The following is a 22744-nucleotide window of genomic DNA, read 5'->3' as shown; positions in this document are numbered from 1 at the left end:
AGTTGAACTCCACGCGGTTCCCCCTGGAAGCCATTGTGATAAGTTCCTGGTAAATTTATTATGATGGTCTAACTGACCTGACCTCATGTTCATCTTATCATCCTCTACTGGCGCCCCGCCAGAGTAAACCGTTAGTGCAGACGGGTGCACCATTCCATTATCAATTAAAAATATATATATAAATTCATTATAAAACAATTTTTAACAATACAAAATGTTAACGCTTCAATACATCCTAATGTGCTCTCTATAATTTTACTATTAAGGTTTATTGTATGCTAAATGCAGTTCTAGTAACATCAGGAAAATCTCAATTTGTTTACAAAACAATATTGCAAAAATTAACACTTTGAAAAATAAATCAAACAATGCGTGTACTTATCATGCCTTATAAAGGTGTCGATATACGAGAACTTAATATTTACATATTATTTACTACTGTTACCACATATGACTATACCAGTTACTAACGGCCAATACTTAGATACAGTCCACCATAAAAAAAAACTACTAAGTAATTATAAAAGTGTAAAACTACCAATAAAAAAATCTAGAACGACAGCAAAAGTGAGTACAGCAAAAATAGAATCACTACAAAACTTATTATTTTCTGCTATGACCACAGATGCTGGTTATGAAAGTGCATTATTAGTATACAGTTCAGTTTGAAAATAACTCATATTTATTCATATTTTTCTTTCTTTCTTTCTTCTTCTTCTTTCAAATTTAAGAGCAACACTCTGGTCGGTGGAGCTCTTGCCACTTTCTACGATCTCCCATCATACTCTTTAAACTTTGATACGACACTACTGCAACTCTGTCTTTCATTTGCTTGATGTAGCTGTGCCTTGGTCTTCCTCTCCCCCTCTTTCCTTTTATCTTTCCTTCATAAATTACTTTAGTACATTCATCGTGCTGTATCAAGTGTCCTAATATTTTTCCTCGTCTACTTTTGATAGCATTCCATATAGTAAAAAAATTAAAAATAACTAACTAAAAAATCGTAGATGACAGTAAAAATATGTTCAGCAAACAGGAGCACAGCAAAATGTATTTAAATGTTTACTATTATTACGCTATAGTAATTTTAATACAGTCCCCTAAAAAAACTACTAAGCAATGGACGCAAAAGGAGTCCATTTATATAGAAACCATTTATATAGAAATAGATTTTGCATATATATAACTACTATTGCTGTGTAGAAATCTTTACTAATTAGTAATGTACTGTGTATATTATTATTTTAACTATATTATTAAATACAGTCAACTAGGAAATAGTTATTAATTAAAAAGGCGCAGCTTTTTAATTAATAACTTTTTCCAATTTTTTCACTTCTAACTTTAACTCTGATATAGTAATATTAAAATTAATTTTTACACTTTTGTTTTATTTCGAGCATAAGTGTACTTTTGCATTCTGTATTTACGCTGCTATACTAATAACGAATTAGTATGTTTCCGTGAATTAGATCTTGTTGTACACACATACAGAAACGAAAATTGGATTGTTACCTTTAAAATGATAATGTTTATATATATTATTGCCTGTAATTCACGAACAAACGTACCTACGTACCTACATACTTACTGATTCTACAAACTACGATTCGTTTTTAGCGACTTAAAATATGTATTTTTGTATTGTTTATTTATTTTATAAGCTTAATAATCGATATGTAAAGGGTAAAATACCTACACAATATGTATGTATGTATTATGTACTAATTATTATTAGCAACGTTTATAGTAGGCTTAAGATAGGTATAAGAATGAATAATTAAATATTTAAAAAACTAATCAAATAAAATCAAAATATATTAATTCATGTAGGTCTATTACACCTCATCATAGTGAGCCATATTACATACGTGACATGTCAAATCTACCGACAGTTCGAAGTGCTTTCGAACTAAAGAAGAACTGACAAGAAATTTGGCTCTTATTCTTTTCAGATATGCTATTGTATTTTTTGTTTAGGAAAATAAATAATATTATAAGCTTTAATACCCTAATAAATAAATCTGTAATTCCAGATGGGGTAGAAACACTGTCAAAGTCAATATAGCAAACGAAACATGTGATTTTGCTCAGAATTAATACTGACTACTCAGATTAGTTTTGATTTATTATCAATAAAAATCCTAAATTATCAAGGGCACAACACACATCTACACACCTACCTACTACACCCTATCGGTTGCAAAAAACGTCATCAAAATCTGTTCAGTTTAGACGCAACATTGTCAACATTTTGACGACCTTGGTTGGGTCGATCCACTCACAGTACAAACGTTTGTATTCAGAAGCATGTTTATTTTTATATATTTTATGTATATATTGATACAAAAATGGATGTAAATATATCAAGTTGTTTTTCGGCTAGATGTCGCTCTCTGAAATGTGAAGGGTTTTTTTATTACATCTGAACAAACCGCGGGTATATATATATTAATTTGCTTTTAAACTAATGTACTGTTATTATAAAGAGGAAAGCTATTTATTTTTGTATGTTTGTTTGTAATAGATATCTCGATAAATATTTGACTGATTTTAATTAAGGTTTCCGTATTCACGCGGGCAGTCTCGCTATACACGTCTAGTGAATTACCAAAATACACAAAAATACCGTCAATTAGAGCATCCTCTCCTTTTCACAGTTGCTTGAAAAGAACCTTACCTCTGAAGGTTGTAAATGATTGTATATTTTTTTTTTCTAGAAAAAGTGAATACCACAGACAATACTGGTGCTGAGGCAAAAGCCCGTGTGTACTATGATGCGTGTATAGACACGAACGAGACCATAGAGAAGCTGGGCGAGAAGCCTCTGGTGAACATCATCAAGAAACTGGGGGGCTGGCACATCCTCCCCAGTACCATGATCAAACAGCCTAAGTTTGATTTGCAGAGGCTACTCCAGGATGTACAAAATTCGTGAGTCAATTTTATTATTTTTAATATTCTCTGTTAAGCATACGGCCCTAATAATTACTTTTTATGGAATCAATTTGTATAATAGTGTTATTTTTTTTTCAGTTACAATTTAGGTGGATTATTTAATTGGGCGGTGACAGAAGATGACAGGAATTCATCCAAACATGTTATAGTTGTAAGTAACACATCCCGTGAATAACATAACATTAGTATTTAAAGTTATATTTTAAAGTATTATCATTTAGCAAGCTACGACTAATGTTACTGATAGTGTTATGAATTATAAATTGGATGTAAATTTATTTCAGTTGGACCAAGGCGGCCTGAATCTACCAACCCGAGATAACTATCTGAACAAAACAGCACATAAGAAAGTACTAGATGCATACTTAGATTACATGACTCGAGTTTGCGTATTATTAGGCGCAAACAAATCTGAAGCTAGATCTCAAATGAGTAAAGTTATACAGTTCGAAACGGATTTAGCAAATATAACCACCCCCTCTGAGGAGAGAAGGGATGAAGAGGGATTGTATAACCCTTACACTATAAGGCAATGGCAAAAGGAAGCGCCATTCCTGAATTGGACTATGTTCTTTAATGATGCTTTCAAATTGGTTAATAGAACGGTAAGTTTTATTTTACACACGTATTATTTAAAACTTTAGACATCGTAGATGGAATCAATTTAAATAATTTATAGAACTCTTAAAATTAAATACTTAATATTTTAGATACCCGATACTGAGAGAATAGTAGTATACGCGCCTGAATACTTCAGAAATCTCACTAAAGTTTTAAGAAAATATAGCAAATCTGAAGATGATCAGAAGTAAGTATTTACATTCACATACATATTATTTACAACACGAACGGAAATTGGTCAATCCCTATGGATGAATCACTGACAAAATTAAGCCAGATGTATTGGAAGAGGAATAAATGACTTCTTATCATGACAAAGATGTTGATGATTTCCATTAAAATAATTGAAAGAGCAAGGCCACATTCTTTGTATATGATGATGCGCTACAGCTACCAACAATCCACTCAATGAATTCTCTTTTGAACTTAATAATTACAATAGTAACATATTTGATACAATAGTAATAACTTCCACGTTTCTTATTTGAGATTAATATTGTTTGTCAGAGCATTCGATTTTAACCAGTTTGTTGTTCTAGCATTTAGTACCTATTTCAGTTTTATTTCAGTTTAGTAGTTAGTTTCATTTTCAGTTTTATCTGGAATGTTGGATAAGGACTTAATAAATTCTTATAGGGATTAAATGCTAGGGCAGTATACGAATATATTCGAATTGTTTGTATTTCTCTAAATGCGACTTTATTTATTTACAGAACTGTTACCAGTTATATGATGTGGCAAGTTTCGCGCTCATTGTCTACATATTTGTCGAAGTCCTTCCGAGATGCAACCAAGATATTAAGGAAAGCGCTGTTTGGTTCTGAGGGTACAGAAGAGTCTTGGAGATATTGTGTTACCGACACTAACAATGCTATTGGTAAGTTCATTTTACGATATTCTTTGTACTGTAGACTACTTTAACTACTATTCATGCATTTCTTCACGTTATGCCAGTTATATAAATTAAGCTATTTTCATTATTAAGTCAAAAGCTGTATTTTTTGTGTTGTGTAACGAATGCTGGTAAGGAAATTCAATGTAAATTTCCTTATACAATCTTTAATCTTTGACAGATTAGTCGGACATTGTTAATGTCTTAAAATTAATAATACATTTTACGCGAGTTAACTAGTCTCATTACTATCAATTTATTATTCATTATTCTACTTTCTCAATGGACTTCCACAAGGACAAATTCTGGGCCCCGTGTATTCAACGTGACCTTTTTTTATTTTATGCTACCTTGTGTTCTTTAGGCTTTGCAGTCGGTGCCATGTTTGTCCGCGAAGTTTTCCACGGTGAAGCAAAAACCCAAGGCGAGATTATGATTGATAACATACGAAACGCTTTCAAGAGAAACCTCAAGAACTTGGACTGGATGGATTCGGAGACTAGGGAAGCAGCGGAGACAAAGGCAGACGCTATCACGGATATGATAGGTAATTGTGAACATAAATTCATACCTAAAAATAAAGTAGGTGGGAAATATTTATATAAGGGATTATTGGTTAAATTTTATGAGTTTCTCAAAAAATAGATAATTTGACTTTGGTGCAAAAGTCGTTACTATTTTTATTATTTTAAGTATATATTTTTGCTACTGTTAGATTTAAAATAATACATCCAGTAGACTAAAAGAATACAATTATAGGTTTCCCTGACTACATCCTGCATAAAGACGAGTTGAACAAACAATACGAGGAGTTGGTAGTGAAGCCAAATGAGTATTTTGACAACAACATCGCATTCAACGTGTTCAGTTTGCGGAATGACCTCAAGAAGTTAGATCAGCCCGTCAACAAAACTAAATGGGGTAAGACATATGCATAGCTACATATCTTCACATCTTTCTTTCATTAGTGTGCCAGGTGGTAGAGATGATATAACAAAAAAATCTTCTTTCTCATTCTTCCTCTACATTTATCAAATTATTTATAGAAGTTCGTCGGTAAAAATATAGTCCCTTTCCAATTATTGATTGATTAAATTTAATCGGGTTTAACACCAATATCCCATAAAATTATTCGTGTTCGGGCCTGATTATTTTTTTTTTTAATTTGTCGTCAGGTATGACCCCTTCTACTGTGAACGCGTACTACACACCAACCAAGAACCAGATAGTGTTCCCCGCTGGTATCCTGCAGTTGCCGTTTTATGATGGCGACAATCCTAAATGTGTCAACTATGGAGCTATGGGAGTGGTCATGGGACATGAACTCACACACGCGTTTGATGACCAGGGGAGAGAGTATGACAGGTAAACTTTTTTTATCTCGTCAGCTGGTTTGCCATGTCATGACGATTAGCTGACGGTCCACCTGATGGTAAGTGGTAACCAACGCCTAGAACACCACTACGGAAATTACGTTATATCTGAATTCTGATACACCGGTATACTGCTTTATTTCTAATGGTCGTGGGTTCGATTCTTCGCACGATGCAAACATGTGTTTTCATGAGTATGATTACTATGATCGAGTATGATTTTATTGGTCTGGGTGTTTTCTATCTATATTATGTATTTATAAATTTATAAAAAAAATATTCTGTATGAATGAGTAGGTTTATCAGTTATCTAGTATCCATGACACAAGGTCTGCTTAACTTGGGACTAGATGCCCCTATGTAAATTGTCTTGTGCTATTATTATTGACATGTATATCAATGATATAATAAAGATAAACATATATTTTTATAGGTTTGGCAATTTGAACAAATGGTGGAATAACGCAACTATAGACCGGTTTAAAAAACGAGCGGAATGTATACAGAAACAATATTCCGACTACACTGTGGAGGGACAACACTTGAACGGGAAACAAACTCTAGGTTTGTTTATTGAAATTTTCTGTAATAACCAGTGGCTTTAGTTATGTGAATTGGTATAAAAAACATGTGATTCAGTAAAATATTTGAACGATTACACACATTTCGATGTTTATACATAGAAATGTGTATATTAAAATCTAGGATAACTCGGGAACTACAAAAAATATAATAGTTTTGTATTGACTTGAATATTAAAACTACTGAGCTACTGTAACTTATTTTATGTAGTTTGAATGACATGCAAGCTGACGGCGGCACGACCCACTTGATGGTAAGCAGTAACTATCGCCTGTATACAGGAACAGTGCTACGGACACTACATTATCATGTGACACACACACATCTATATGATAGTTTTAATAGATATAGTATTGTTGTTGAAAATAGTTTTTTTCATTTTTATAATACAAATTACCTCCGTATGGTGTCATATTTTTACATATTTAAACACCTAATACCTATTTAAAATATTTAGCGTTAAAATTGAAAAAACAGATTATAGTACAGCTCGACTAAATATATGTAGTATCTATATACTACATATATTTAGTCGAGCTGCCGGTATTAAGATACCTATGTATCTTAATAGAAAAATTAAGGCGTATATTAAATTTATTTGAATATTTTTCTTTTACTTTAATAAATTTAGTTTTTTTAATTATTTTTAAGGCGAGAACATAGCAGACAACGGTGGTTTAAAAGCTTCTTTCCACGCATACCTCGACTACAGCTCGAGCAAAGACGCCGCCGTGAACTTGACTTTGCCCGGCCTCAAGTACAATCATAGACAACTGTTCTTTATATCTTTTGCTCAGGTATGACTATATTTATACATTATTGTATGTATTTTTTTAAAGGTAATAATATGACAGTGCACCTGTTTATGTTATGGGCATACCTACGCTGGTACCAGTGGAGGATGATAAGATCAGCATGATCTAGTGAAGTACTCTTCATATTCTATCTTGACAAAGTCCATCTTCCGTCAAAGTGTTTGAACCTAACGTACTACGTCACATTTTCTAAGAGTAGTTTGCACGTCTTAGCAATAATTAAACAAATACATTACAGTACAGACTACATACAATGAAAGCCAATTCTAACTTACTATTTTATTTTAATAAAGTTTGAAGCAATACTAAAATTATACACACATTTTCTAGGTATGGTGTTCGGCGATGACCAAGGAGTCAACGAAGATGCAAATAGAGAAAGATGACCACACCGTTGCAAAATACAGAGTCATCGGGCCCATATCAAACTTGAAGGAGTTTTCAGAAGAATTCCATTGTCCCATTGGATCAAAAATGAATCCCAAGCACAAATGCGAAGTATGGTAAAACTCGCTATAAACAACGTGAACAAAACCATAGACATTAGAAATTGCGGAGTAACCTATTTTGTACGTAAAATTTGTTACTGCGTAGTGCGCAGGTCATGTGGTCGAATTTTGCCAGCATCTTACAAATATAGGCGTTATTGCTAATAAGCTTTGGCCCGGCTACAATATAATTTCAGCAGTGGTATATGAAAGCCATAGAGTGAGTAATCAATAAAACAAAATAGGCCATCTGTGTCGTATACAGCTTTGGCTTATCTGTATTATATATTACATTAATCTATATTTGTAAAGGCGAAAGTTGAGATCTTTTGATAGTTATTGTATGTGTAATGAGCTTAGCAGCTGTTTTAATCGGTATCTAATCAGGTCATAGAGGCGAATTAAAAAGTAAATTACGTAAGTATCTATTGTAAATAAATAGCGCTCACTGTTCCTACGTGCATATTGCGCGCCAAAATGTAATGAACACAAGAGAAAGAAAATGATTTTTTTAAAAAAAGAACATGTTTAATTAATTCATAAATTTATAACAAACTTTCCTAAATGCCAACTAATCATAATTGTAGAGTAATTTATAATATTTATTTAAAAGAACGTAGTATGTTAAAAGAATATATTATCAAATTTATATTTGGAATGGTACTTATTCAAATGTTGGTAGCCTTAAATTTTGATGTCTGTAATGCTTTTTACGTTAAATGTAACCTAAAATTAGCTGAGTATAGTCGTAAATATTTCGTTTGTTGTTATGCATAAATCCTAGTTCACACTGTGTTTACAAGTTAGTGCTATTATAAGTACGGATTAAATTAATATCTACTGACTAAAATACAAACACAGTATAAACTAAGTCTTACTGTGTAATATAATTTAAATTTATACAAAACTAATTGTTAAGTAAATGTTTAGGCGTACTTAATGTAAGTTAACTATGGTTGATGAAAGTGCCATTTTTGAAATATAACTGTTTTAACCACAGAGTATAATATTACCACAGATAAGATAAAATTACATATAATAAAATAATGTAATCGTTTTAGAATCTGTACTGTGAAATTTGGAAGTTTAAACATAGTCTTCCCTTCTATTCCACATAGGATTTTCATTAGATGAAAGTAAATTACTAAAAACAAAATACTTACTCCAGTCACTTAAAATGCCAAACAGCCAAATTATACTTACATACAGTAAAAATCAAGTTTTATATTTTGTAATCGAACAAACTAATTTTAAATTTCGAATCATTTATTCCTTTTTTATATGAAATGTTATTTGAAGTAGTTTAGAAAACAATTATATTTACTGTTATTGTAATCCCTCCTTAATGTATTTGTTTTTTTATACAGTCTTCAATTTTATACAGGGTTAGTCTTAAAGGGTTGGTATTGGTTTTGCTAAGTTTATATGGTGTTTGGGAATGCCAGTACTAAATTGAACCACATTTCCCAAGAAATAAAGAGGAAATTTGAACGTATATTTTGAACAATCCATACTAAATTGACCACGGAGACGTATCGTACAGTTTGTACCTACTGCAATTTAAAATAACTACTTAATTTTCAACATTGCTACTTCAGCAACGTTGTATCTTTTTTTCAAAAAAGCATATACCTAGTATTCGACTATCGCCTTAGTAGGTATACCCTTTACAACTAAGCCTGTATTTCTATACAATATAAGAAATATTTTTTTAGAAGCAGCGTTATGTACACTTTAATATTTAATAGGAGCAATTTTTATACATCGTTTTCATGTGTTAGGCGCGTAGTAATATCTACTTATGTATCGGAAGTGAGTTTCACGAAAGCGTGAAGGCGTAGAAAATATAATTAATTATTTATGAAATAAAATAACTGTTCGGTATTTTGCTTCATCCGTAATTAATTTTTTAATTCACACACTATATGTTACCATACTGTTAATATTTTCCTTTAAGAAATATTCTGTGATATGCATGAATACAAGTTTCTTTTTAAATCAGTGCAAATAAAGTGCATTTCAAATATATGAAATTTGAGTAAACCTATGTATTCTGCATATGTATTTTTAATGCCATTATTATCTAAGATATATTTTTTCTACTTTTCATGTATTTTTTATAATAACTTTATTTGTGTAAAATACTAGTAGACAATCAATTTTCAAGCAGTTGTAGAAACTGTTATAATCAATCTCACGCGGCTGAGTTTCTCATTTGAAACAAATCAATTTGGCAATTTAGCGATTATGCACTTTCAGAAATTAAAACTGTCAAATAGCAATTACATTATGGCTGAACTGATAATTTCAGGCTGTTTATACAAGTAGGAAATAGTCACGTAATACAGCCGTTAATACATCAATTATTCAGTTATTTGGTATAAAATTATAGGTATGTACAGTAGGGGAATGACGAATAGATCTGGTTGGCAACAACAGTTATTTCAATTAATAAAAGGAAAGGAACTAAATGGCCGGTCGCTCGGGTGTAACCGATATTTCCTTGTCTGTGAGGGATTTTATTAAAGTTTCCAAAGTGACAAGTACACTCAAAAATATTCTGTAATGTTATGGTTACGCTAAATAAAAAGTATTTGTAATTCCAAGTTAAAGGCGACAATAATTGTCTCTCGGTGTCCCCAATCCTGTTATTGTAAAATTTCCAAGTGTAACATTTATTGTAATGTATATAACATATAAATTTTACTATCTTATGTAAACAAAGTTATTGTGTAGTATACTCTAAAAGAAGCAGTCAGACATGCTTCTTTTAGACAGCTCATTTGTTAAATAGCCCAGTTGCAAACAATACTACATTGCGTAATATCAAAGATCTACCCAGTTTATATGTAACGATCAAAAGTTGCAATTGCGGTTATAAGGTAATTCATAGATAGCATGTTAGTCAAATGTCAAATGGTCAATCATAAAATTGTGGAATTTAGCCATTTTAAATGAAAATTGATTGCAACGGTTTTGGTAAAGATAGCCCAGAATGGTGGGAGGTAGTTTTGTTTCTGGACCACGACGGGTTCAATGCATATGCGATGTAAATGAAAATTACATTAATTCATGTACATATTATGTACTTCTAGATCATACTAAGAATAACAATAATAGATAAATCATTCCAATATAAGCAACTTTGTGATTTGTAAATCTGACTATAGAAACAGATATTTCAATAAAAAAAGTAGTTGTTCTAAAAGTAAATAGATCGAATATGTAATGTCTACATAACGTATTGTAAAAAATAGGAATTAAGGAATATTTATGTGAGAGGCAGCCCTTGGTATATTAAAACTCAGTACAAATAAGTACATAGCAGTTTAATTATAAATCCTGTCCTCCAATTATACTATTCCAATATATTATATCCGTATGCTTTATGCGTACCACGTGCTGCTTTATTACGCAATGCAATTGCTAACAATTCTCAATTGTACCAGATTCAAAAGATTCAGAAACTGTATTTGTCAAAAATTTTATACATATAATTGTAACACTTAATTACAATTTTTAGAGTTTCATGGACAAGTTATTGTAACTATCCGACATAGTCCGGTCGTTAGTTCAAATTTGCGCAACGCTTTTGTCAATTTATGTTTTTGATTGACACTCCGATTGTGTAAAACACTGAAAACAAACCAAATTTAATACGTTTGACTCGTGACAGCGCGGCGGTTGCTTTTTGCCACTTCGCATATAAATATATGTTGTTTGTAATGCCACAGTGAAAGTGTCCATACATAGTTGTAGATATTAATCAGTTTTAACTGAGAATTGTTAGCAACAGCGCTGCATTATCGAGCTTCAGATATACCTATTTGAAATTTTACAGTCGTTACTATACGTAAAACACTATGGTACTTTATCATAGTGACATTAATGACTATTATGGACTTAATTCAGTGTTATTGTGATAAAGTACATAATGAAAATATATTAGTACATTAGACTATCTAATTGCATACGCCTATATAAAATTATATTGTATTTTTTTCTATTTTTTTTATATTAAGCAGTTCTTCCTAACAATCACGCCCGTATGTCTTCATATCATAACATACATACTAAATAGCGTAGTACAAGACCAAATAGTTAGACAATATAGTATTATATAATCCGAATAAAAACATTGTTTTATTTACGTATGTATATATTTTTCTATTTCTTTTTTATTTTAGTAATTAAGCTGTAGGTATTTACATTTTGAAACTATAGAATCAAAATAATCAGTATTAAAACATATATATAAATTTAGATGTATACAACATTATTGCAGATATTTTATATTACGTATAGCATGTGTATATACTTAATAATTATTTAAAAGTATATCTGTTTTTAATAAAATGTATTTTCAGTTAGGACGTATTATTACGGATATTTGGGAAAATATTCAATGTAACTGAAATCATTGAGATATTATCTATTTGATACTAAAAACACGCTATATACGAATGTCATGTCATGGTATTTCTTTAATCTCCCAGGATTTCGTAAATATGCAGCGCTGTCACCGCACTTGATTGTAACAAACCGATGGCAATTACTAGTAGTTACTAGTATTTAATACGTAATAACTCAATATTCGAAATTTCTGTAAAATAACTAGCTCAACATGTGTTGAATATTCTATTATATTCTATTGAATTTTGTTTCTACTAACAATTTGTAAAAATTATACATTTATTTTTAACGGGTACGTTATTTTTTGACTGATTTGTATTGATTTAAAATTATGAAATAAACTTGTGTTTCTAAACTGTAATTAATGTTTTGTATTTTTTATTTTCCTTTTCCCACACAGTAATCTGGTAACATCCGCATTACGTACCAAGTATATTATTAACAATTTTCAATTTTATAACCGATTGAATATTTTGCAGTTATATAGGTACAGTAGCAATTGCGAACAGTAAAACTTATCTCGTAACTGCGTCTCACAAATGAATAATAAGAAATGGCATCCTGCCAATGTTACAATGGAGAACTGTTAATAACATTATTACATAATTGGCCCCTTGATATTGAATTACAACAGTGAATACGCAATAAGATTATAACTGAAATTACAGTAGACAATAAGTTCCAAAATTAAAAATGGTTGTATATTTTATAGTAACACAATGAAAATAGATTAATTGTTCTTGTAAATTGATAAATATTGGGCAAGTTGCTATAGTTGCGTAGACAATTTGTTTAGTTATTTTATTTTAAGGAATTATCAAAAGCTATCTAAAAATATATCTTCCTTGATACGCAATATTTGTTTTATTTCCTTGTAAAGTAAACTCTTATAGTATTTAGAGCAAAAAGATGAAACTTCGATTCTGTATTGATAGTGTAATATACCCTCGATAAAATTCGAACTATATCTGACATTGACAATCGGCAAGAATGACAAGTACACTCGAATCATTGAATAAAAAAAGAGACGAAAAGAAAATGGCGTATTAAAACGCATTGCTGCGCTTCGTGGTATTAAAATGTTTTATGTGATATCCGACCAAACTTAATTTAACCGCCAATATCAAAATTATGTTTACGAAATAAAGTAAACATATTCTTAAGTCACTGTAAGTATAAGTAAACAATTAATTTAATTCGATAAATGTATAAATTGTTGTAAAACCCTTGGTATATAAACCCATGACACGTTCGTATAAAATTCTTGGGAATACTTGGGATACTAATTTTTATTCATGTAAATTGAAAAATTATTGTTATTTTTATTATTATAATAATCATTAATTGTTCATTATTATTTTGGTTTTTCTTAAACAGTTTAAGATAATAAAATGCTTATAAATTACTTTTTATCATTTTTATTTCTAAATTATATAAGTAATGATGTTGTACTTTATATTAATAACTATAATAAAAAATTCTATTTATCTGTTACTTGTTACTCCTAGATCACTCCTATCTTTCCACACCTAGACAAAAAAAGTGTACCTCTACCTCTGTGGTGTAGAAAATTTGCAAAGTAACATCCTGGCTTGGTGTACTATGTATAGTATGATTTCCAAATACATATTAGTGTTTCATTCTATTTGTAGCTATAAAAAAATGTATTTGTATGTCTGTCTAGTACCCATAGTTTAAGCTTAGTTTGGTACTAGGTGGCACTCTAATAACTATTTATTGAATAATATCTACATAGTATAATATAAATTCGCCTCTGTGATTTGTTAGCTTGTATATTTTAAATTATACAACAGATTTGAATGTAGTTTTCAGCTATAGATAGAGTGATTTAAGCGGAAGGTTTATATCCATAATACATAGTATAGAACAAGCAGAGAAAATAAAAGATTTGTAATCATTACTAACCCATCCTGGGTTGGTAAATAAATAGTATAAAACAAAAAGTTACTGAGATTATCTGTCTCTCAGCTTACTTCTAAACCACTCAAAAGATTTTAATACATGTTTTATATACAGTGGACCCCCGGTAGTCCGACAATCATTTTGCAGGGCAGTGTCGGACTATCGAATTTGTCGGATTATAGAGTACTGCCTAAGACCCCTTATAGTCAGAATTTTTTTACAAAAGAGTACCTTGTAATCCGACAAATTACAGATCCAGTGATAAGATTCTATATTATATATGTATGTATGTATATGCACTCTGAAGTATATTGTCAAAGTAATATTCAATAACAAATAATAGACAATGTCGGATTACAAGGGAGGCCGGATTACCGCGGGTCCACTGTATATCTTTTGGAAGGTATAAAACATGTGAGTAAAACATTTTAATATATAAAACATGTGTTACATATATTGCACCTGTGTAAAGAAGCAATTATGTAGTTACTAGTATATGAATAAATAAGCCTGTAATTTACATTACTGTCTTAATTTTATGTCCATTTAACAGATAATTGTAGAAAAAATGGAGCAAGTGGTAGTGAAAACTGAGGTGCAAGCTGATGGGGAAATATTCTTATTCTATGTTCATGGTGAGAATTATCTTATATTCCTCCTAATATATAAGTGAATACATTGTTAACATGCCCTGATTACACATTCAAATATATGATTGCACTTACTGATACAGTTACAAAATACATTTATATTTTATGCTTATTTTAGTCCGTGAAAGCTATGGCATGAATTAAACAAAGACATATATTTATTTACTGCTTATAAATACAATCAAAACAACAAAAATAAATTTTACTACATTTACAGCACAAATATTAAGTAATTTATTGAATTGAATGTAAATAACCAATACAAAACTAGAGTATATAAAAACAAATGTTTAATAGGTTGTTAGGCTCTGATATATTACCAGTTCTAAAGCATAACACTCCACATGTGGTATGGTACATGGTCTACATTTTCATTTCCAAATAAAATATACAATCTTTTATTTTATAATGTTCATTTAGTAAACTAAATGTGTTAAATTATTTAACAAAATTATTTTAATTCATATTATTAAATTGTAGTTTATAACAAATTTTGTTTATATCTCCCTACAATTGTATATGGAATTCAATGTAATAATCATATTGTAGAAGTATACTATTATCTTCCAGCTTAGAGGATTCATGCCAGATACATATCATATTAAAAATCTTATAACACTTTCTGTTATAAAGAAAATAATATTAATTTAAGAACGATTTATTAATATGGCCATTAAATATTTACAATTTACAGAAACAGATGGTGAACAAACAGCTGTGACAATTAATAATGTAGATGGTCCAGTTCAGCAGTATGATAACAGTAATAATTTATATGCAATTGAAGGTACTAGTGAAGTTTATTATCCAGAACCTACACAAATTGAATTCAAAGAAAAGTGGCATGAGGAAGAAACTAAGCGTCTGCTAATGTTTTATACCGATAACAAGGAAACATTCATTAACGGTTCTGCTCAGAGGAAGCATTTATGGGCTGTAGCATGCAAGAACATGTTACCAGCCAAAACACCTACTGCATGCGATATAAAATTGCGAAATTTAAAAAGGAAATATTCGCAATTACTATTGAATCAGCAAAAAGGTGTCCACCTCAAGTGGCCACTCTATGATCTCTGTCATTTAGCATTTCAGGACGATAGTTTTGTAAAGATGGCTCTTGCTGATAGTGTTTCTAACGATGTTACGATTGCCAATATCCCCGTCACGACTACTCCAGAAAATAATGGTGTTTATGTCGTACAAAATATAACTTCACCTCGATCTGTTGATTCCCAAGTGGAGATGATGCTTCAATTGTATTTGAAGTACAAAAAAGACTTTGAGAAAGAATATTGGCGTAAAGATTTGTGGGAACGAATAGTCACTGAGATGGGGGAAAATGACCCAGAATACTGGCATAAACGCTTCTTAAACTACAAACAGCACTATTTAAGGGTGCTTAGTAAGCGGTCCGAAAGTGGAGAATATAATGTGAATTGGCCTTACACGAAATACTTTGATGAAATTTTTGCTGACAATCCAGAATTTCAACGTAAATATGGAGTAAACAATACTGAGAGTACCACTGTTACTGTAATTACTGATAACCAAGTGGTTACAAATTATGAAGATTGGAATCAAACGGAGACATTGGTACTTGCTAAGTATCACTTTGATTGTTTCGATGAATTTCAAGATACTACTATACCTAATGACTTTTTATGGACTGAAGTTGGCAGATTGCTTGATAAAAAACCCGAAAAATGTAAAGAGAAGTTTGAGGAGCTTAAATGTGCACATCTAGATAAATATATAGAAGGCGGATATAATTTACGTAATCGAATTCCATTGGATATAGTAATGGATAATATTATATCTAAAGAAATAGATATAGAGTTCTGTAATAATAAAAGACCTACGGAGACTTGGAAGGTAGAAGAATTAGATGATTTGGTCAATTTCTTTTATGACAATATAGAAATGTTTAAGGACCTCTTGTGTTATTTTGTTTGCTGGGCAAGTATTAGTAAGAAGTTAAAGAGAAGTGTGCTCAGCTGTAAGAAACAGTGGGAGGAGCTCACTAATCTTTATAAAAGTATTCTAGAAGATAAGAAAGAAAATCCTGATATGCAAATAAGTTGGAGGTATATAGAATTGTTTGATAGGATATTTGATTACGGTATGGATGTCACACTTATGGACGGTTACGAGAAACTTAGTGCAATTCGCCAGAAAACGGAATCAGAAAAAATTGGAGGTGTGTATAATTATTTTTTGTAGTATTAATTGTATTTGAAAATGTTTTTTGAAGCCCTTATCGTACATAACATTAGACATATGTAGTGAAATATTAATCTATAATGTATTGATAGAGGAAAATAAATTATTAGTAATGGGAGCTAGTGGCGCTATTACTAGTTACAGGTGTAATTTACTTCACGATAATCCCATCATTATTCATTGGTATCAATAATTACTGCAAGCATAATATGCAACAGCACATGATTCTATATCCTGCATGGCGTAGCAATCTATTAATTGATTCCTGTTGCCAATTGTCTTAGTGCTTTGATTCTTTACAATCTGAGTATGTAATACTATGTCGATTTTGATTATTCATTTCCATAGTACATATTAATGTCGTAATCCATAGGTTTTACTTCCGTATTGGTCTCATATAATTGTTATCATTGAAGTCAGTATATTTTACTACACTAAATAATAAAAGAATTGTTACCTAATATTTAATACATAATTCTGTCTTTGAAAACTTTCAGTAAAGAAGATCCACATAGATTTTGATGCAGACAACCAGGAAAATGTCACAGATGAAGAAGAATATGACGAGAGGGGATTCACTAAGCGTTCCAAACGAGGCATTGGAGATTCTAAAGCATTTAAAATTCTCGAATATTATCAAAAAAATAAAGATAAATTCTCCACGACACAACGTAAGAAACAGGTACTATGGGAAATTCTCGCGAAACAAATTGGTATATCCGCAGAACAATGTGCACATAGGTTTAGGAACCTAAAACAGGTCTATACAGGGTATATCCAGAGAGAGATAGACAGACCAGATATGCCTATCCTATGGCCTTATTACGCGTTATCCAAAAAAGTCTTTGGCTATAGAGCTATAAAGTCCAAATTGAAAAATAACAAATTTAACGCAGAATCCGCCGCAGAATGGACCGCGAAAGAGATTAAGTTACTCATAAACTATTTCGGAAAGAATTTCGAAAATTTGTCTGAAAATCTGGAAGACAAGTCGAAATGGTCAGACCTGTCAAGTGCAACTGGGAAATCTGAGAATTCGTGCATCCAGAAATTTATAGAATTAAGAAAGTGTTACAGGAAACTTAAGACCATGAGAGAAAACAATCCACAAATGAAGGTTTCATGGAAATACTATACATTGTTTGATCAAATTTACAGTTTCAAACAGGATAATAAAGATACAATACAGGAAATAGAGATATTAGATCCGAATGATTCACAAGATGGTGAGATTTCTTATTATTTTTTCTTATAGCATAATGAGCATGCGGCTCACCTGATGGTAAGTGAGCCATCATTTATACTATTACTGTCTGTTTGTTATTTCATCACAACAGAATTTCTATGTTTGTATGAGTAAAATTTATAATTAAGTGGCTATTTGCTTTTCTTAGATCTTGGAGTTTTTTTCCCAAAGAAATTGCATTATACATATAGTAGTTGAGAATTTACGTACATACATTTTTTTTAATTATTGGAATGTCGAACAACGTTACGGTCTTCTTGATAGTCGCCTATATACATGAATAGTACTACGGACCTCACAATATCATGTGAGAACCCTGCTACATGCATACTCAGGCATTGCCTTTCTAAATTACTAAGACGTCATGCCTCTTATCCTGTAATTTTGCTGCCTAATCTCTATAGTATAGTATAGTAATACTCTATAGTACAACATAACTTAGAAAGTAAACTACTTAGATTTAGTATGATCCACATAGTATACAATAAATATATAATTATAATCCACTGAGTATGTTCTAAAATAGTCGAATCTGAAAACATGACAAAAATCCCTATATATTCTGAACAGGCAATTCGTTGGATATTGCTTGCATATAAAATAGCCCTGTTTCCATCATCCTAACGGTATGTCGGAACAGCTGCCCGTTGATTGAAATAGTCTATAGTCTATATTTAATCATAAATTACGCTAAAATTATTTTCGTAACCGTCGACCTGATCATAGAATAATATTATAGCCTATAGCCAGCCTGCCTATATTTTTAAAATCGGACCAGTACTACTGGAGATACAAATCAAATCAAAAATCATTTATTCATATCATTCAGACATTTTTAGCAGCTTATCGTTTTCTGTAGTAATATTTTGTTTCCTGTCAAACATCTAAACTCAGAAATGTTATCTCTTTGTAATATTTGTATATTGATATAATTTATCATTTCTTGTTTACAGAAGAAGATTATCAGTGCATAATTGTGATGCCAGAAGGGCAGGAGGTTACTGATATTCAGGTGGAGAATGCAGAAATTGTTATTCAAGAACCAGACGAAGATGTCCAGATGGAATCCATAGTAGAAAACATTGAAACTAAGCCCCAATCTCTGAAATGGACAAAACGAACCAAGAAAAGGTTACTTATTATATATTTAAATTACTTAAGAGCTCATAAAGGAAAGGAGATTAACTCATCAGAAATGTGGAAGGAAATAGCGTCTAAACTTCCCAACAAGACTCCTCTGTCGTGTAGAAAAATGTTTGCCAGACTCAAAAATAATCAAACTGTTTCTACAGATGATGCCAATAAAAAGAAAACCCCATATTACACTTTACTTGAAAAGATATTAAAACTCAAGCCGAAATTTGTTAAAAGTAGTCAAAAAACTGCCAACAATGGCAAGAATTATAAAGACGTACAATTACCTACAACAAAAGTGGAAAAAGCTTTACAATATTATTTAATGCATATAGAGGAATTCATGAACCCAAAATACGAAAAGAAATTTCTGTGGACCGAATTGGCTAATTTCGTGTCAGAACCATTGATAAAAGTATTTAATAAAGTAAACTATTTGAAATTGTCTTATAACATCGAAAGTGATGAGGTGGCAGGTGAGAAGAGTATCTTTGGTATACTTCTAAAAGAAATTTTAATGAAAGAAACCATACTTAAAGATTCATTGGAGAATAAAGCGAAACCTATTGAAGATACTGGAGAGGTTACGTGGACTGATGAAGAAGTGGAGCAGCTGCTGACATGGTATTTGGCTAATTTGGAACAGTTCAAAAACCCTAAATATGTTCGCAAATATCTCTGGATAGAAGCATCAAATATACTTCAGAAAAGTCCTTTGTCCTGCTCGAAGAAGATGTCGGAAATTAGAACGCAATACAGAAATATGATGAAGGATAGTGCTGAAGAGTTAAACAACTGGAGGTTCTATTGTCTTTGCCAAAAGATTTATGGAACAGGAAAGAAAACTGAGTTAGATGGTAATTAAGTTTTCTTGTGATATTTATTCCAATGGCTATATTTTTTAATATTAGGTTTATTAATGGGAATTTATAAATCGCTTACACCAGAACAAAAGCAATAACGTCATTATACTTTACATGTTTTACCTGTAATTCATTCTTATGAGGTTTAAATGTTTAATACATGCTAGATGTATTATGACCATACAGTTATAGTATACTATTGTACATAGTTTAATACTTATAATGGTTTAAACAGAGAAGTCCGATTTTGATGATTATTTTATATTAGATAGAGTAGATATATGTTAGTGTTTCATGAAAAAACTACTAAACGGATTTTGATGAAATTTCACACTAATACAGCTTATACATCAGAATAACACATCTTTACATAGTATAAATGAAGTCGCTTCCGTTGTCTGTTCACCTAGATCTTTTAAACTACGCAACGGATTGTAATGCAGTATAGCAATACTTGTTTGTATATTTGTTTAGAAATTATCACTTCTAACTATAGCAAAAAATTGGAAATTTCATAAACTTTACCTGTCTTTCTTTAGAAAAATATGTTCATATCGCGAGATGAATTTGTATTGTTATATTTATTATTATCTGAGTATTGTTTTGGATTTTACACAAATTATCGATATTTTGTAAATAAATAAACAGAAATTATGTCGCGTATAAGTAATTTACGATAATAGTTATATCTTTTGATCTGTTATAATAAACATTATAATATATATATTCGATTCTTTCATTTCATCCTGACAATAATAATAGAATAATCTCAAGCTAAACTTCTGTTACGGCCACTAAACAACTTATAGAAATACTTATACATTCTTTGTTTGTAAATACATACATAATATACATAGAAAACACCCAGACCGATAAAAACATCCATATTAGAAAAAAAAATTATATTCGATATAGGTTCCATTCAAAATATTTTAGCTGAGCCTTCAGATAGTGCTGCAAACGCAATTTACTCACTGGTGAAGTAAAGTACTTATTAGTTTTAGGATATAATGGGAATTATTTTTAGTTCATACAAAAGTCCCTAAATTTCAAACATAAAAAAAACTAAATATATGTAGGTCGATTTTTCAACAAGTGGGGCAGCCAAGTTCGATCCGCTTGACATAACCACCCCGCTATGTTTAATCTTGTTAGCTGCATACAGAGAGCAAATAATTTGTCAGTTTTTCTACTGGAAATGACAGTTAACAACATTTGTTTTTTAAGCTTATTTATGGGTAAATATGGAATGCTGCACTTGCTAATGATACCTATATACTAGCCGGGCACCAGTGGTGAAGGATAAGATGAGAAATAAAACATCAATGGTTGGGGAGAGAGGGGCGGTTAGTAATAGGTTTAATAACACCATCAATAGGGGAGAAAGATTGTTAGTAATGTGGACTCATGACCCCATTACTAGCAATGTACCATGTCAGGTTGACCACCACGCGGTTCCCCCTGGATACCATCGTGATAAATTCCTGGTGAAATTGTCACGATGGGCTAACTGACCTGACCTCGTGCTCATCTTATCATTCTCCACTGGTGCCACGCCAGCGTAAACCGTTAGCGCAGGCGGGTGCACCATTCCATTATCATCCACAAAAAAAACACCATCAATAATAATGATAACTAGATTATTCACACGAAACCTTCTAGTCCCAAGCTAAAAGTAAAACTTCGTACAAAACTCACGTAAATGGGTACATAAGGTACTAGATAACTAATAGACACACAATCTAGGAATATTAGGTTTTTTTTGTAAATTACCATTACCGCAGGCCCTATATTACACCTATATCACAGCATTGTAATTCACATAACATTTATGGTATGTTCCAGGGCGAACTGTGGAGAGGCCTGTATGGATACATTACTGGCAATTTATATTATATTTATATTATATTGTAATTGTAGCGGAATTAAACAAAATAATATCTATAAATCCATCAAGTAGCTTTATTCTCCATAATCTCCAATTATATTTATTTGCTTAGTTCATCATGTTTTAATCACAAGAGACCTCATTAAAAATTTGAATAGATGAAAGTTTCTAGCGTCGGTCAGATTTTTTAACTCAGAAACTTTATTCATGTGGTTTCACTCGGTAGGCAAGTTGTCATTTAAATATATTACATGATTACACAAATTAGCTTAAAAAAAACATTTTTTATGTAGGTAGAGTTTTATATCACTGTTATCAATTAAAACAAATGACAGTCAGGTACACGGAAATAGGTTAAATGTAGTTGCGCGGTCCGTATAATAGCGATTAATTTTAATTGATAATTAAAAAATAGTAAAATATGCTATTATTAAGAAATTTATCTGATATCTATATGTGTATAATATATATAATATATAAAATCGGGACAATCGTTTGTTTCTCTGTGTATGTGTTAACCTGTGAAAGCTTAGATAACGAAAAAAGAGTTGAAGCTGATCGAAATTACGACGATCTGAATCTAGTTTCGAACCTACTGATACTTTCAGACAAAAATCGTATCCGTCAGACAGCAATTAGCTTTCAGTCGCTTCATATTTTCTTCCGCGGGTTCGAGGT

General features: G+C 31.1%; 2 protein-coding genes across 4 annotated transcripts in view; both read left to right on the top strand.

Annotated features, from left to right (window-relative positions):
* The window catches only part of LOC131851354 (endothelin-converting enzyme homolog), a 47708-nt gene extending 38781 nt beyond the window's left edge, over positions 1-8927 (top strand). For all 3 annotated transcript variants that reach the window (XM_059201849.1, XM_059201854.1, XM_059201846.1), the window contains 11 exons: positions 2721-2934; positions 3037-3109; positions 3243-3563; positions 3669-3766; positions 4293-4456; positions 4836-5018; positions 5231-5392; positions 5647-5836; positions 6278-6408; positions 7078-7223; positions 7572-8927. In XM_059201849.1, the coding sequence (XP_059057832.1) occupies positions 2721-2934; positions 3037-3109; positions 3243-3563; positions 3669-3766; positions 4293-4456; positions 4836-5018; positions 5231-5392; positions 5647-5836; positions 6278-6408; positions 7078-7223; positions 7572-7748 (1859 nt within the window). In that variant the 3' untranslated portion in view covers positions 7749-8927. The remainder of the gene's footprint in view (positions 1-2720; positions 2935-3036; positions 3110-3242; positions 3564-3668; positions 3767-4292; positions 4457-4835; positions 5019-5230; positions 5393-5646; positions 5837-6277; positions 6409-7077; positions 7224-7571) is intronic.
* Positions 8928-13187: 4260 nt separating this feature from the next.
* LOC131851692 (uncharacterized) lies at positions 13188-20347 on the top strand. The gene is made up of 5 exons (XM_059202217.1): positions 13188-13311; positions 14619-14700; positions 15416-16912; positions 17433-18161; positions 19135-20347. Exons 2-5 carry the CDS (start codon positions 14634-14636, stop codon positions 20178-20180), a joined length of 3339 nt encoding a protein of 1112 aa, XP_059058200.1. The 5' UTR covers positions 13188-13311; positions 14619-14633; the 3' UTR covers positions 20181-20347.
* Positions 20348-22744: the final 2397 nt, after the last annotated feature.

This window comes from Achroia grisella, unplaced genomic scaffold (genome assembly GCF_030625045.1).
Source record: "Achroia grisella isolate CSIRO2021 unplaced genomic scaffold, CSIRO_AGI_Agris_v1 utg1174, whole genome shotgun sequence".
Classification (NCBI taxonomy): Eukaryota; Metazoa; Arthropoda; class Insecta; order Lepidoptera; family Pyralidae; genus Achroia; species Achroia grisella.
Note: the sequence above shows the minus strand (reverse complement) of the source record. Positions and strands in the feature narration are given on the sequence as shown.

What these genes read in the sequence shown, in the direction of transcription:
- LOC131851692 (XM_059202217.1), top strand. Translation starts at nt 14,634, where the DNA reads ATGGAGCAAGTGGTAGTGAAAACTGAGGTGCAAGCTGATGGGGAAATA. An exon ending in GGAATCAGAAAAAATTGGAG is followed by an intron (nt 16,913 to 17,432) that starts GTGTGTATAATT and finishes GAAAACTTTCAG; the next exon opens with TAAAGAAGATCCACATAGAT. An exon ending in TCCGAATGATTCACAAGATG is followed by an intron (nt 18,162 to 19,134) that starts GTGAGATTTCTT and finishes TCTTGTTTACAG; the next exon opens with AAGAAGATTATCAGTGCATA.